The sequence below is a fragment of the Erithacus rubecula genome (assembly GCF_903797595.1).
Source record: "Erithacus rubecula genome assembly, chromosome: 14".
In the NCBI taxonomy this organism is placed as follows: Eukaryota; Metazoa; Chordata; class Aves; order Passeriformes; family Muscicapidae; genus Erithacus; species Erithacus rubecula.
This window is the reverse complement of record NC_136666.1, coordinates 10,772,130-10,786,323: the sequence shown is the minus strand read 5'-3', so window position 1 is coordinate 10,786,323 and position 14,194 is coordinate 10,772,130. Positions and strand designations below refer to the sequence as shown.

Below are 14,194 nucleotides of genomic sequence, written 5' to 3'. Positions count from 1 at the left end.
AGTTGTACCTGTATCTGAGACTGATGGAGTTTGCTTTAATGATCTATCACAGGCTTTGGTTTTACAGATAAAGTAAAAGTAATAAAAGGACCATCTGCCTCAACTCAAAATTTAGATAAAAAATCAGCTTTCTCAGTGTTCAGCCAATTCCTTGCTCTGTTTTCATATTAGCAGTCTCCACTGGAATCTGTTGAAGGTACTTAGCATGACTTGAATATGATCATCCTTGGAGAAGTTTTATAGTTTAGGATTTCAATAGGTAAATAGTCACATGACTAGTTTAGCAAATGCCAAGGTACAATAAAATGTATGTTGTGTGTTCATTTTTTATCTTGCACTTCACTGAAAAAATACCAAACACTAATATTCAACACAAAAACCTCAATTCTAATATATGCTTGCTGTAAGTCAAGGAATAAAATGCTTAGAATTTTCTGAGTTTCTTTATAAATCAGTTGATTGCTGAGTGAAATTATTGCCATGGTTCAAAATTTCCTTTAATTTATACAGGATTTCAAAAGAATGTTTTTGAAATACATTATATTTTTGAATGTTTAAATGCACTCAACTAACAGTACACAAAACTAACAGTAATTTCTGGTATGCTGCTGTCATGCTTTTACCAAAAGAAGTTATTACTTTCAGACTATAAACTTAGGTATGGTTAGAAGACCAACCAACTATTTTCAACTATAAATGTCCATCAATTTTATTTTTCCAATTAGGTACATACATATAAATGGACCTTTTTTTTTTTTTTTTTTTTTACACAGAAGGAAAAGAAAGTAATCATTCTGTTAAGCCTATGCACACTGGCCTTGATCCAATAAAGCACTTAAGCACAAGCTTCCCTCTGAACACATTGTCATCCTGTTGACTTCAAAGTACAGCTAATGTGCTTAAGTTAGGCTCATGCTTAAGCATTTCATTGGATGATGGTGATTTTGCCACCCTAGGTAGTTTGCATGGCTGACTTTGAAAAGAACTGTGAGACCTGATGTTCCAGGATTAAGCTGATTCTATCTGTTGGGGTAAGAGAAAGCCTTCCTTTGCAGCCTTTCCCACAGAATAGCCATTGGAATTTGTGTCAGAAGCATCTGGACACTGATCCCCACCAGCTGTGCCATCGGGCTCAGTGAGCTGTTAGGTTGTTCCTAACCTGGCATTTGCTCAGATTTGATCACTGTAGGACACAGCTATCCAGTGTTTTGATAGTATCCTGCCAATAAAAAGCAATCTGGCCATTTTGGAAGGTGCTCAGACTTGGGAAGGGATGAGCACTGGGAGTTCTGGGTGTTCAGGAGGAGCTGGGGATAGTTGTCTTTTCCTGAAGGCTGGTGAGGACCAGTGAGCTCTAACAAAAATTCTGAGACAGTTCAAGAAAACTTTGATGGGCTTGGATGTATTTATCTTTGTAGCAGAGCTCGAAAGCTATTTCATTAACGTCTCCTTAAAAAATAACCAGTTAATCTTTTAACCACTGTTGGAAATGGGAATAGTCTTTTCCACAGGGAAAAGTCTCTTGGGATCTGTGCCAATCACAGGCTGGGTGACTATCCCAAGGACTGACTTAGAGTATCCTTACAGGTTATCCAGCCATCTGTTCTTCTTTCTTCCATTTGATTCTTCCTCTGTGTGTACTGGCAAGATATTATTGGCATGATAAACTGTGCACAGAATCAAACCACACTGTTGACATTTTTTCTGTGCTTACTCTGTATGCACAGTGAAAATACTGATTTTTGTCTTACACAACTGTTCTTATGTTTGTAAGGGCAGATTTCCTGCAGTAAGAGAAAGATAATTCTTTATCCAAGATAAGGCCAAATCTTTGAATCCCAATTTGGATCTTTCTTTTCAAATACATTTTTAACATTGGTCAAATTACCTTCCTATATCTCCCGCTGGTGTTTTGATCATCAGCTACATTTGGACTCATAATTAGGAGCAACTGCAACCTTTTCATGGTGGAAAAAAGTTCTAGGAAGTTCTGTATTTGATTTCTTATAAAGTACACCCCAGAGCCACCCAGGATGGCTTTATTAAGAAATTCAACCCCTTGGCTCTAGTGCCATTTTGAAAATTACTATCAGATATTAATATGACCCTCAAAGTCAGAGAATATTATAACAAATTCATGACCTGTAAACCAAGATTTTACTGTAGATCATCAGAAGCATAAATGCGTTCTAATAAAAATGATGGACTGTGGACTGGTTAGAGGTCTTTATTGAAGATGAAAGGCTGCTTGCAAGATTGAACCTGAAGAGCAGCCTGCAGTGCTGTGCACTGGATATGGCTCCTTTTGAAAAGGGCTTCTCTTCCCTCTGGTTGCTGATTATATTAGTATGACATAGGGTGAGGACTTCTTAGGTTTAAGCAGACTGCAAATACACTTTTGGCATATGCCCAGGCGTGTGTACCTGGGGAGCTATTTTATATTGTATAGATACATCTTCCTGGAGTTTGTCCTTTTTTTCCCACTGGAGGAGACTGAGAAATGATTTAGGTGTTTTCCTTTTTCCTCAGAAAAGGACATAGCTTTCCCTGTTCCTCGTGATTCTTTCTCCTCTTTTCCTACATCTTGTGTGAATTTTGGCAAATGGTCTGGCATGAGAGAGTCAAGTGAGAGAATCAAGATGCTGGATTATGCGTTCTATTTAAGCATCAGTATCATGTACTGTCTGCTGTGTGTATAAACACCCATTGATGTGTTGGCTGTGTTTTAGCTGTGCACCCACAGACACAGTCAGCCAGGAGCAGTGACAGTGCTGTGCTGCTCTGCAGGTTTGTTCCTGAGCCCTGGTCCCCGTGCAGTGCCACGTGTGGCAGTGGCACCCAGGTGCGCGACGTCAGGTGCCGGATTCTGCTCGCCTTCACTCAGACAGAGCTGGAGCTGCCCGAGGAGGAATGTGAGGATGTGAAGCCACCAACAGAACGAGTCTGTCACCAGGTGTCCTGTGACAGTGATCCTGTCCCCTACACGCCAGCATTTCCTCATGCTGAAGAGGGCAGTGTGATTTATGACTGGGAATATGTTGGGTTCACTCCGTGTTCAGCCACATGTCTTGGAGGTACCTTTTATTTTTTCTTAATTTATCCTGAGTTGTAAGAATTTGGCATTGTTTGGCATTGTTGCATCTGCTGTTAGTGTTATCCTAAAGTAACTATATTGATACGTAGGAAAACCTGCTGCTGTGAGCTTTAACATATTTTTGGTTATTGATAGAGTATTTCAAACTACCTTCTTTCCTTCAGCAAACACTTACTGGGTTAAGTAAGGTGCAGGAAGTTGATGCAGCAACTTGTTGCAGGAAGTCTTGCTGCTGTAGGAGTGTCAGCTACCAGGCTTTCTGTAGTACCAGCATGTTTGATACAACAGTGGTGAAAATGTTTAGATGATCTACCTTTTGCTAGGAACCCAAAGTATATGGTTTCAGAGTAAAAATGCCCATTTTTATTCCTTTTCTTCAAAATGCTGCCATTTTCTGCAGAGCAGTAGGAATACAGAGCTGTAATTAAAGTTGTTTCCAGCCTGGCCAGCGTGCAGATCAAACAGGAGCTGGTTTGGGTGCACTGTGTCACTGCATGGGAGCTCTGTGCCATACATCTGTCTGCAAGTAGTTAGGCACATTCCTTCCTGGATGTAATCGAATCTCCCTGTCGTAGTAAGTACATGTTACCAGACAAGGCTGCTGGTGTTGCTACTACTTACTGTACTTTGGGACTGAACACAAGTGAGTTATGAAGTGTTAAGTGGAGGCAGTGGAATTGTGAACACACCTATATATGACAGGACTGCTGACATCAGTGGGAAGTGAAGACAGTTGTACCCATAGAAGAAATAAAAAATGTAGGAAAAGGGGAAACAGGAACAATTGGAAGTGGGGAGCAAGATAGAGCTCCCAGACAGCAGCCTCCTTTGTGCTATTCACCAGCTCAAAGCTGGAGGACAGAAGCTGGGAGGGATGCCCCAGACTGGGATCAGCAGCATGGTAAGTGACTGATGGTGCCTCCTTTATCATTTAACAGTGCTGCTTACTGAGAGGGTTGATCCACAGGAATAACAATGTGATCTCCAAAGCTGGAACATCCCATTCCCTGCACTACCTGCAGTGGGCATCACCACTGGCCAGGGAGGAGAGATGATTGTAGTCCAAGTATGTTTGTATAACCATGAGATGGTAGTGACAGCTATTGTGGCTGAGTTGTCTCTGTTTCATATTTTAATAAGAGAAATGTTTTAGAAATAAGGAAATTGTACTGTAAAGCAGAAGTAAACCATCAATTCTAAATTTGTAGTTCTGGTATCTCAACTGATTTTTGTAACGTGGAACCATTTTCTTGCTATCTTAAATCCTCTTTACTGCTTTTTAGCCAATGTCTTTGCCAGAAGTGTTCTAAAACTCCAAGGTTTTTGAATTTTGAGGATATTGTCAGATATGTTGGCTGAAATAGTCTTTAGTAGTTTTCTGTTCTTGCATATGTGCCTGTTTGCATTCTGCATCTTCAAGGGTGAGTTTGCCCTTGCAAAAGCATCCCCATAAAAACTTGCACTTGGTGTGCAGGCTGCTGGTAATTTAAGGAGCCTGCACTGAATACAGCAGTTTCATTGGAAGGAACTTCAAATTGACTGATGAGCAGAATCTTGTGTTCAGCTTAATTTTGCTCCTAAGGGAGCCGCGTAGGAATTCTGTTGTTGACTTCTGACCCTTTCATGAATTTGTGAGGTTCCCTGACCCAGAATTGTCCTATAGGTGTTCATAGTAATCTAACAAATTGTTTGCTGTGCAGTAGAAATGACTCACTTGAAGTAATTTGAAAGACAATATCTGTTTGTGTTTTTAAGACTTCTGTGGTATCACTGGTACTGTGTCTAGACATTTTCCTTACATGATGCTCCTGGGAAATGTGGGAAGTTGTCAGGGTATTTTATCAATGAGCAGCTTCAGAAGCCCCCATGTTGCTGTGCTAGTTAGGTGATTTTTCCTTTCTATCAGCTCTGGTCTTCTGGCTGCCTTGGCAAAGGCTTTCAAACAGACCAAAAATTACCTGCCGATAAATAGTTTTAAGGGAACCAGACATCTCTTCTGTTTCCAACTCACTGCAATGTACTAGCTAATGATCTCACTGTCTACTATTTTTCCATTGTGTAGTTCAAAGGAGTTGATCCCTTTCTGCTAAGTTTTATGTTCAAATCTCATTTCAATTAGATGAACTCTTTCGTTACAAGAAATAAATGTTGTCTGAGTTTGGAATAACCCAGTGTAATGTAAATTATATTAGGTACTTTTTCTCTAGTATGTATGCATCTAGCAGTGGCTATTAAAACAAATTCCTGTGGATTTCTGTATCCACGGAACTCCCTACCCCCATTTCTTGGTGCTTAACTCTTTGAATGAGGGAAAATTCTGCAGGGTCTAAGCAGGCTGGAAGCTTTTATAGCCACTGTTTGAGCAAAGTCTGAATCTCTCTCTCAGAGCTTGTCACTTGCACCTTTTTTTTAATCCTCACACAGACTAGACTTGTAATTCAGTCTCCTCTGGTCCCTCTGCAAAGCAGATGAAGAAATGCAGATGGAAACATTGGGTTTTTGGGGTATTAGCCTTACAGAGAGTGATTTGCAAGGTGTTATCAAACATCATCTTTCCAGTTCTAGAGCGACAGTCACACCAGTCTGGGGTCACTTGTGTGCTTTCTGCACCAAACCTCTGTGGCTTCTCACACAGCATCTGAAGAGCCAAACAAGCTGAGGTTTTGAGAGCAGCCAAGTTGTTTTATGCCTCTTAGCATAATTAATGCTTCCTTCATCAATCTTTCCATGAGTGTAAATAAAAGTTGTTGAGGCCTGTTAGTCATAGGCAGACATCACCTCTAATACCCGTAGGAAGCTCTGCAACCAATCTGAAATCTAAAGATCTGGGTTTTTATTCAGTGCCTGAAGAAATCCCAAACTGAAAATAAGCCAGCTGTGTGCTTGGGGATCTCAAAATTTGCCTTCATTTTCCCTGAATGTTTTTTTGGGTTTCTTCATTTTTGTTTTTGTTTTCTTTTAAATCTGAAGAACTTTGGTCAGGATGTGAGAGTCCCAGATGTGAGTTTGATTTACATAATATCATCAGTAGGGAATTATGAGAATAAAGAATATGCCTGAAGAGAAATGTTTTTGTTGTAATCTATAGTTTTTCTTTAGTGTTGTCAATCTGTTAACTCGACATTACTTTAAAGGGATGTTTTTCATTTTGAAAATCACGGAACATTTTCTTGTTTAAATATACCTTTAGATGCAAGAGGCAGATTTTGGTGGTTGACTATTATTATTATTATAATTCTCATTACTCCATATGCTTCAAAAATGCTTATTTGGGCCACCTAAAATCATTACATTGGCCTAAAAATAATGAGACAAATCAATAAATAACATATGCACTTCCTGTTATTTCCTCTATAGCCTCTGTGGCTTTGGTAACTTCAGAGTGCAGTCAAGTTGTGTTTTCAGCCTTTTGTCTGGACCATAGGGGCTAAAAGTTTACCATTTTATTTATGAGAAACCTGAGATTGCTAGAATATTAATGGATTTTAGCCAAATTTAAGGACTCTAAGAAAAACAATGACTGTTCAGAGACTCACATATAAAGCTGAGAGAATTTTCTCTCAGCTTGTGTTGGAATCACCTTGATAACTGGCCACTTGTATAATTTGTTTCATCAGCTGCAGATGTTGTTTACTCTCTTAAAGAAGTATAAAATAGATGCACAGAGAGGCTCAAGGATATGTAGAATTTGGCATTTCTTCTGAGTTATTTTCAGCTTATAGTTAATATTTTTAAGAAGCCACCAAACTGAGATTATCTGATGTAAATAAATGTCCTTCCTCTTCCAGCTATAGAGGATAGGGCCACCTTCTTAGTGTTTGCACAGCAGCTTTCCACCCCCATTTTCTTTGTACTTTAAAAATGCAGGAACAGAAATTCTGGGCTTAATTCAAGCATTTTGATCTTTTAACACAGCTTCAAGCACTGTGTATTTCATTGCACAGAAAAGATTGTAAAAGAATGTAAATGTATGTGGTTTGAATGCTGGGTTAAAATAGAAAATATTCTATTTCACTGAATAGTAGGGTAATTACTACAATAGTGCATCAGATTACTGTAAAAATACTTAATGCTCCCTGCTGCATACATAATGTTTTAGTTAAATTATCTACTATGTTTATATTATAAGCCAAGAAAGTCGTGGATATAAAACTTTGCTTGTTTGAATAATAGATTTTTCCAGTTTCCAATCGACATAGAATAAGTTTATCAGTGATTGAAGTTCCCAGCTAATGGAAAATTGTAGTTTGGGGTGAGAAATCTGCTTAATTGTAAAGACATTTTGACAGTTAAGTTCAAGCAAATATAACATCAATTAAGTGCAGTTATTTATTGAATCAAGTTCTTGAACTGAGAATGAAGGAACAGGAAGGAACTTCGTGGTAGGTTTTTAACAACTCTTTAGTGTCCATTTTGTACTTACAGCATCAAAACAGGGTGCAAGTTTTCTTTCATTGAGGCCCCCGTGGGGAAGAATTGCTAATGCAGTTTGTGCTCTGTACTTCAGTCAAATGAAAAACACACCACATATCAACATTTTCTTCTCTTAATGTGATTAAAGCTCTGCAGGTCCTGCTGCAAGGCAGGAATGACTTAATGAACTCCAGGTGGCAATTTGTAGTCAAACCCCATCACCTGGTACGACATGCCTTTTGTTCATTTGGCTGGCCAATTCAGTTTATATAACACAAAGATAAAAAGTTCCTGTGACATTATTGCCAATTTAGATGGTCTGAGGGGAATTTAATTTCATTCTCCTCCTTTGTTTGAGATATTAAGATGATTCTACATCTTGCAAACTGTTCCAGAGCAGAAGCATCACCTTGGAGCACAATTTTCTCACAGCAACACAGGGAGATCAGTGAGGCTAAAGCTCGGCAGCATAGGGTAGATTATGACCTAAAATGTGGATTATAATGGATGCTTGGCATGGACTTGATTACTTGTAATCAAGTAAGGGAAATCTGTTTCTGTCAGAACCCAACTCTAAATGCTTCCTTCTCTCCTGCAGACAGTCAAATCTCCTTTTCCTAGGTAAAGAGGAAAGGGAAGCTGCTCCTGTTGAACAAATACTTGAGGATTAACTGGGGAAAAAGCTCTTGATTCCCCTACTTCAATAACAAAAAAATATGTTTATTGTTTTGTCATCTTTGGCATTTTTTACAGGCATTTTCATATCTGCATTTGTTGTTAAATGTTTATTCTTAGCCTGAGTAGTAAAATAGTTTTCCCACAATACCCTACATTAACTGAATCATCAATACTTTCATACAAGAGTACTGAATAGGTTGTCAATCATATTTAAGGTCAGATCTTTTGTTCTATAAAAATTCATCACTTTGTAGATGTAGTCAAAACATTTATATAACAAGGTCATTCTGAACTGCAAATGAGTCCCAGAGGGGATCTCGAGGTGTACCAGAGAGCCTGAAAGAAATCAGAAGCTGTGTTATTGTGAAAATCACTACTGGTTTACCCCTGCTGAGGTGTCTGAAGCAGTAGGACAGGCCCAAGTGGGACTGAGGCCTGGGCTGGCTGATAGACTGGGCTGAATCAAAATTATTTCTAGGTGGAGGGAACATCTTTGGTTTAGGAATAAAAATGGCAGTGCTTGTGTACAGAGAGAAATACTGGCCTGGGGGTGGAACTTTGTTGTCAGGTATTCCAGCCCACTGGGATCAGAATGGCTGGTGGTCAGCAGTGTCCTTACAGAATCACTGAAGATCAGTGGATGATAAGAGGGAAAGGAATTTAAATTCTATGAAACTATAACTCTTCAAAAGCCATTTTTACCCGGAAGCAATAAAGACACTTTATGATTTCAGCTCTTTTGTTCTATAGGATTTGGATCATTAGCATTGCTTTTATAGAACATCCCAGATACCCAGAGTCCCCCAGGCACATCACAACCATCTTGTATTTTATGGGCATGTGAGTGAGCTTTGAAATTGAGCTAGGCTTTCATAATAAAAAATATGATATATAAAATTGGATAATTGCATAAGTTTAAAATAGAAGTAGTTCACAGAATGTGTATTCACTAAGCTGTCTTGTTCTAAAGGAAACTTATATTACGTTTCATTTTGCTCATAGAAATTTGAGCATTAGTAATCTTCCATGCTTTAGTAATGAGATCCAGGTAGCATGAGCTGCAGATCAGAAGGTGCCAAGAATGGTAACGAGTGAGCAAAGCTCTAAGCTGGGTCAGATTTGCTGCCTTCAGCAAAACCATTGCATCTCTTGGCCACTGAGAATGGCTGACTAAACATAGAACGTTTCTCCTGACTGTAGCTTTGCAAGTTCTCTGAGTTTTTATAACAATTTTTGCAGATATTTAGCTCTTTATAAAGGCAAGGTAAGTGAGAAGGAATCACTTTTACCTCAATTTTGGAAATGGAGGTAGTAGTTGGTTTAGGATCATTGCAGAACCAGTAGATGCAACCTCTGGTAGCTTGACAGAAAAACCTCGTTTTTTATTGCTTTTTGGGGTGGTAGAATATCAAATAAATGTAAATATCACAGAAGTAAAATTAGGATATAAATCACAAATATTTTCTGAGTATTAAATATGTAAACTGTCTCTGCATTCCTTTTTGCTTGAGATGTTACATTTAATCCTGCCGTCTAATTGAGTGCTTTTTTCCTGTTCCATCTTCCCTGTTTCATGGGTGCTCTCCTTTCGATTGCAGGCACCCAGGAAGCCATTGCCATGTGTCTGCACGTGGACACCAAACAAGGTGTCAATGACTCCCTGTGTGACATCTCCACGAGGCCACCCCCGATGAGCCGGACCTGCGGCACGGGGCTCTGCCCCCCGAGGTACCCTGCAGTCATGGAGTGCTGGCAAAGGAAGGGTTAATGGAGCTTAAATAAACACTGACTTGCTCAAAAAGGGTTCACATTGCAGGGCTGTGGTCATGCTTTCGGGGTGGAATTTCACTACTTCTGTTTTCAACAAGGTTTTGGGATTAGGGTGTTTTTTTGGTCTTGTTCACTCCTTTTCCACTCTTCGTATCTCACTGCTGAAATAGGGGACGTTTTCTGAAATAAATCTCTTCCATGTTGAATATATGCCAGAGCTGGAAAAAGAGCTTTAACTCTCCTAGTGGTAGAAGGAAAATTTTAAGGATATTTCACACATACACACACACAAAAAAAAAGATGAGGATATTTACTTTTTATCTTTACTGAATGAAAAAAATATGAAATTATTATTCAAAGGCACCTTAATTTAATGCTTCTTTAGTAGCCCCACCTAGTTCTTATGTTTATTTGGAGATTTTGGGGAAAGAACAAACCCAGTCTAAATTCAAGAAAACCTCTAGGTCATTTGATCACTTGAAAGGGCCGTATGTGAAATTTTGATGTGTGCTGACTTATTTACCCATTTCTGATCTCTGACATCCCAGATCCTTTGCAAATTGTTTCTATGTGTTTGCAGAAACCTGCTCTTGCTAAATGTAGGGAAGCACTTAACAGGAACAGGATGTTATAGAGAAAATATATACACATTTAAAGGAAGTTTTGTAAATATAAGAAAGGTCTATTTACATATTTACATATATCAATGTAAACATCAGCAGGTTGCCAACTGGGTGTTTTAAAGAAGAGCACTCTAAAGGTAAATACTGGAGTTAAATTTGTCTGAAAATGACCCTTTTTTACTTTATTGTTAATAAATTCTGCATTTGCTTATTACCTGCAATAAATCCAATTTCTATTTTGTGCTCCAGCCGAACCAGAGGGGTGTTTCAGCCATTGATCAGTAGCTGTGCTCTTTGCTGGGCTCTGTCTGGATAAGGCTGTTCCTTGCCCAGTCAGGGTGGGTTGCTGAGGTGAGCTCTTGGCTGTTTTTGGGACAGGTGGCGGAGCGGCCCCTGGAGCCGCTGCTCGGCGACCTGCGGGGTGGGGATCCAGAGCAGGGCCGTGTCCTGCCAGCAGCCCGGGGACTCTGCTGCTGCTGCCCTCCTCTGCCAGGACCCAAAGCCTCATTCTCTACAGGCCTGTAACCAGATTGATTGTCCCCCTGCTTGGCACGCTGAGGAATGGCAGCAGGTATGGCTGAGTCCCAGAAGAGTTTAATGGGTTGGAAGAGTTTGAATGGGTTCCAATGGCCAGGGACTTGAAACTCTCCAGCATGGAAGGTCAGGACCTTCTGTTTGTGTCCCATCTTCCATCAATAGAGCAAACTAACCCAAAATCACTGCTTTAGAATCCTGTGCCAGTGGGAGTCCACCTCCACAGGATGAGGTGGAAGTCCTTGTTAGCATTTCAGAAGGTTGGATATCTTTTATTCCATAATCATTTCTCTCCCTATGCTCTCTAAACACAATAACCTCCTTTTTTTTTTATTTTCAATTAACTGGTGAGGGACATAAATTTATACATAAGATGCATGTTTTTTTCTAAGATTTCCACTACTTCCATGAGTTCAGGTGGTATGTTTGACACTTGAACTCCAGTTCTCCTCATCTCTAATATACTAAATAATTTAACAGATGAATTTTCCTGCTGCTTGATTTTTCACTGAAAGTAGATGTCATTTTTCAAGAGCACAGCTGCCCATGCAGGTGTAAATGTATTTAATTCTTCTCCTCCTCAGTGTTCACGTACCTGTGGAGGAGGGATTCAGACCCGCACAGTGTCCTGCAAGCAGCTGCTGACTGATGGAAGTTTCCTGAAACACCCTGATGACACCTGCCAGGAACCCAAATTTCCAACTAGTAAAGCATGTGCAAAAGTTGATTGTCCTCCTCAGCTGGTCTTTGGAGAATGGTCCAAGGTGAGCCAACCTCAATAATGGTGAACCAAAACCCTCCACTGCAACAGAAGCTCTAAAGATTTCTGCCTGGGTAGATGAGCTGTCTGGAGCTGCCAGGGCAGCTGAAGCTGTCTCAAGGCTTGTGCTGAACTTAACTGTGCATCCCTGCCTGCAGCCAGCCCTCCTGGGCAGTGCTTCATCACCAAAGGACATGCCATGCTTTCTGCCAGACATGTCTGGCTATCCATAGTTTCATGGTACAGCTTCCTAAAAGCAAATATTTGCATTATTCTGGAATACATCCTCCTCTTTTCCTGTTTAATGCAAGCTTGCTACCACTCCCCATTCAAAATGATTTAAAAAATTGAATTTAGAAGCTGCAATTACGGTTTCATGCAATACAATCTAAGAGAGAGGGCTGAGAGACTTGCCAGAGATTGTTTAGAATTGTTTCTGCTGAATTGTTTCTGTCAGGTACAAGATCTCAGTGCTCTGTATTGCCCATGGCTGGGCATAAATAATCTCATAATATTTTAATTCGTGACTTTCTTGCTGGAAAAACTCTGTGTTATATTCTTATTGCCTGGAAAAGTGGAGAGAGTTTAATTACTGATATTAGAGTCTAACAACTAGATAACACAAGGATTCCTATGAAGTAGTGTGTGTGTACACTCTCAGAATTAAAAAAAAAAAAAATTGAAAAAAACCTGCCACAAAACAAACTAGCTTAAATTTCGCATATGTGGTGTGGAGCACCAAGTTTATCTTGACTGCATCCTTCCTTTCACAGTGCTCAGTAAGCTGTGGTGTTGGGATCCAGAGAAGGAAAATTGCCTGCCAAAGCCTAACAGCAAAGGGCCAATATGTCACTTTAAATGGATCAATGTGCAGTGCTCTGTCTCCTGCACTGCTTGTAAGGTCTTGTCAGATGAATGCCTGCAACAGTAAGTATGTGAATTTATCTGGTTCCTTGCTGATTTGGAATGATCTATTTATAAAGAGAAATCTGTATGCACATTAATTCACTCATCTCCCTATACTATCACAACATAACTTGGCACAAACTGAGTGTCATAATTACTATACCAGTAATAACAGGATTGTTTTCATTTTTATTTCTGCCACTCAGAAACAAAGGTTATGATCTCAAGAAGTAGTTTTTGAATATATGTTATGTTAATATATATATGTTATATACCTCTCACCCTCACTCTTATGCACAATTTGATCTGATTTGTCCTTTATTATTTACACTATTCCAAGTGGGGGTGGGGGGGGGAAGAAAAATTCATAAATTTAACATAAATTACATAGGACATTAGAAAAGATAAGAATCCAGTTCTGCTGCCTTGTCTTTTCACTGTACCTTTGTATTACACTGGACATTTTGCTTAACGTGGTGGAATTCAAAACCTGAAACTCTGTGCCAGTAATAATTTTAGTATAATTTCTATCTTTCCTTGAAAAAATTAGAATCCTGGCCTCATTAGCTGCACAGGAGTGGTGACAGTACAGACATTCTTAAAAAAATCTAATGTTTTATTACTGTCTATATAAGAATCTTTTCAGAAGGTTTGTCTACAGAAATTGTACATTTTGGGCACAATTGGGTTATGATACTGATGGAAGTTGCACTAATTATGAGTTTAACAGCAATGGAAAAACCTCTCTGATACAGAATATGTTCAATTACATTATTAAGGATAGGCAGATCTAAACGCAAGTTCCTTATGTCTGAACCTGTGCTCCCCTTCCTTCATAAAGGAGATTATTGGTTTGCAGGTTTGGGGAGCAGGGTGCTGAGAAGACAGGGGGGAAAAAAAAGAAAGAGCTTTTAGTTTTGAGCTGGGGGAAAACAAAAAGCCTTCATCAATGGCCTGGCTGTGATCACAGGTCAGATATAGACATGTTTTGACCCAACTCAAGGTGTTGTGAAGAAATAGCTACTTTATACATTTTGAAGCTTTGCTTTGAAAATTATTCACAAAACAAAATAAGAAATAGAATAATTACTGATTCATACATAATATGAAACTTCTTTTCCTGGCCTGCATTTCAGATTAACATGCCAAAATCCTGAGGTTCAAAACTCCACTTAAATAAAGCCCTGTGGACTTTCAGGAATGTCCTTGGCATAAGGTTTAATAAAATATTTTGAGTTGCATATCTATCTGAATTTAATTAATTGTGGATAGTTGAATGGCAGTGGGGCTGGTTTGTGAATTGCTTAGCTCAGACTGATATTAATGTTACCATGTCAGCTTCCAGCACAGTGCCTAGAGAGCAGCACACGGGGCTGAGAGGGGACAACATCAGCCAGAATGGGTGCAGACCAAAGT

The 14,194-nt window shown here is 39.4% G+C and overlaps 1 protein-coding gene across 1 annotated transcript in view; it reads left to right on the top strand.

The window, feature by feature from the left end:
* ADAMTSL3 (ADAMTS like 3) overlaps positions 1–14,194 on the top strand; it is a 161,394-nt gene that overhangs the window by 124,446 nt on the left and 22,754 nt on the right. Inside the window, exons 16-20 of the mRNA XM_079317719.1 lie at positions 2,788–3,074; positions 9,784–9,913; positions 10,957–11,149; positions 11,697–11,876; positions 12,646–12,799. Of these exons, the coding sequence (XP_079173845.1) occupies positions 2,788–3,074; positions 9,784–9,913; positions 10,957–11,149; positions 11,697–11,876; positions 12,646–12,799 (944 nt within the window). The remainder of the gene's footprint in view (positions 1–2,787; positions 3,075–9,783; positions 9,914–10,956; positions 11,150–11,696; positions 11,877–12,645; positions 12,800–14,194) is intronic.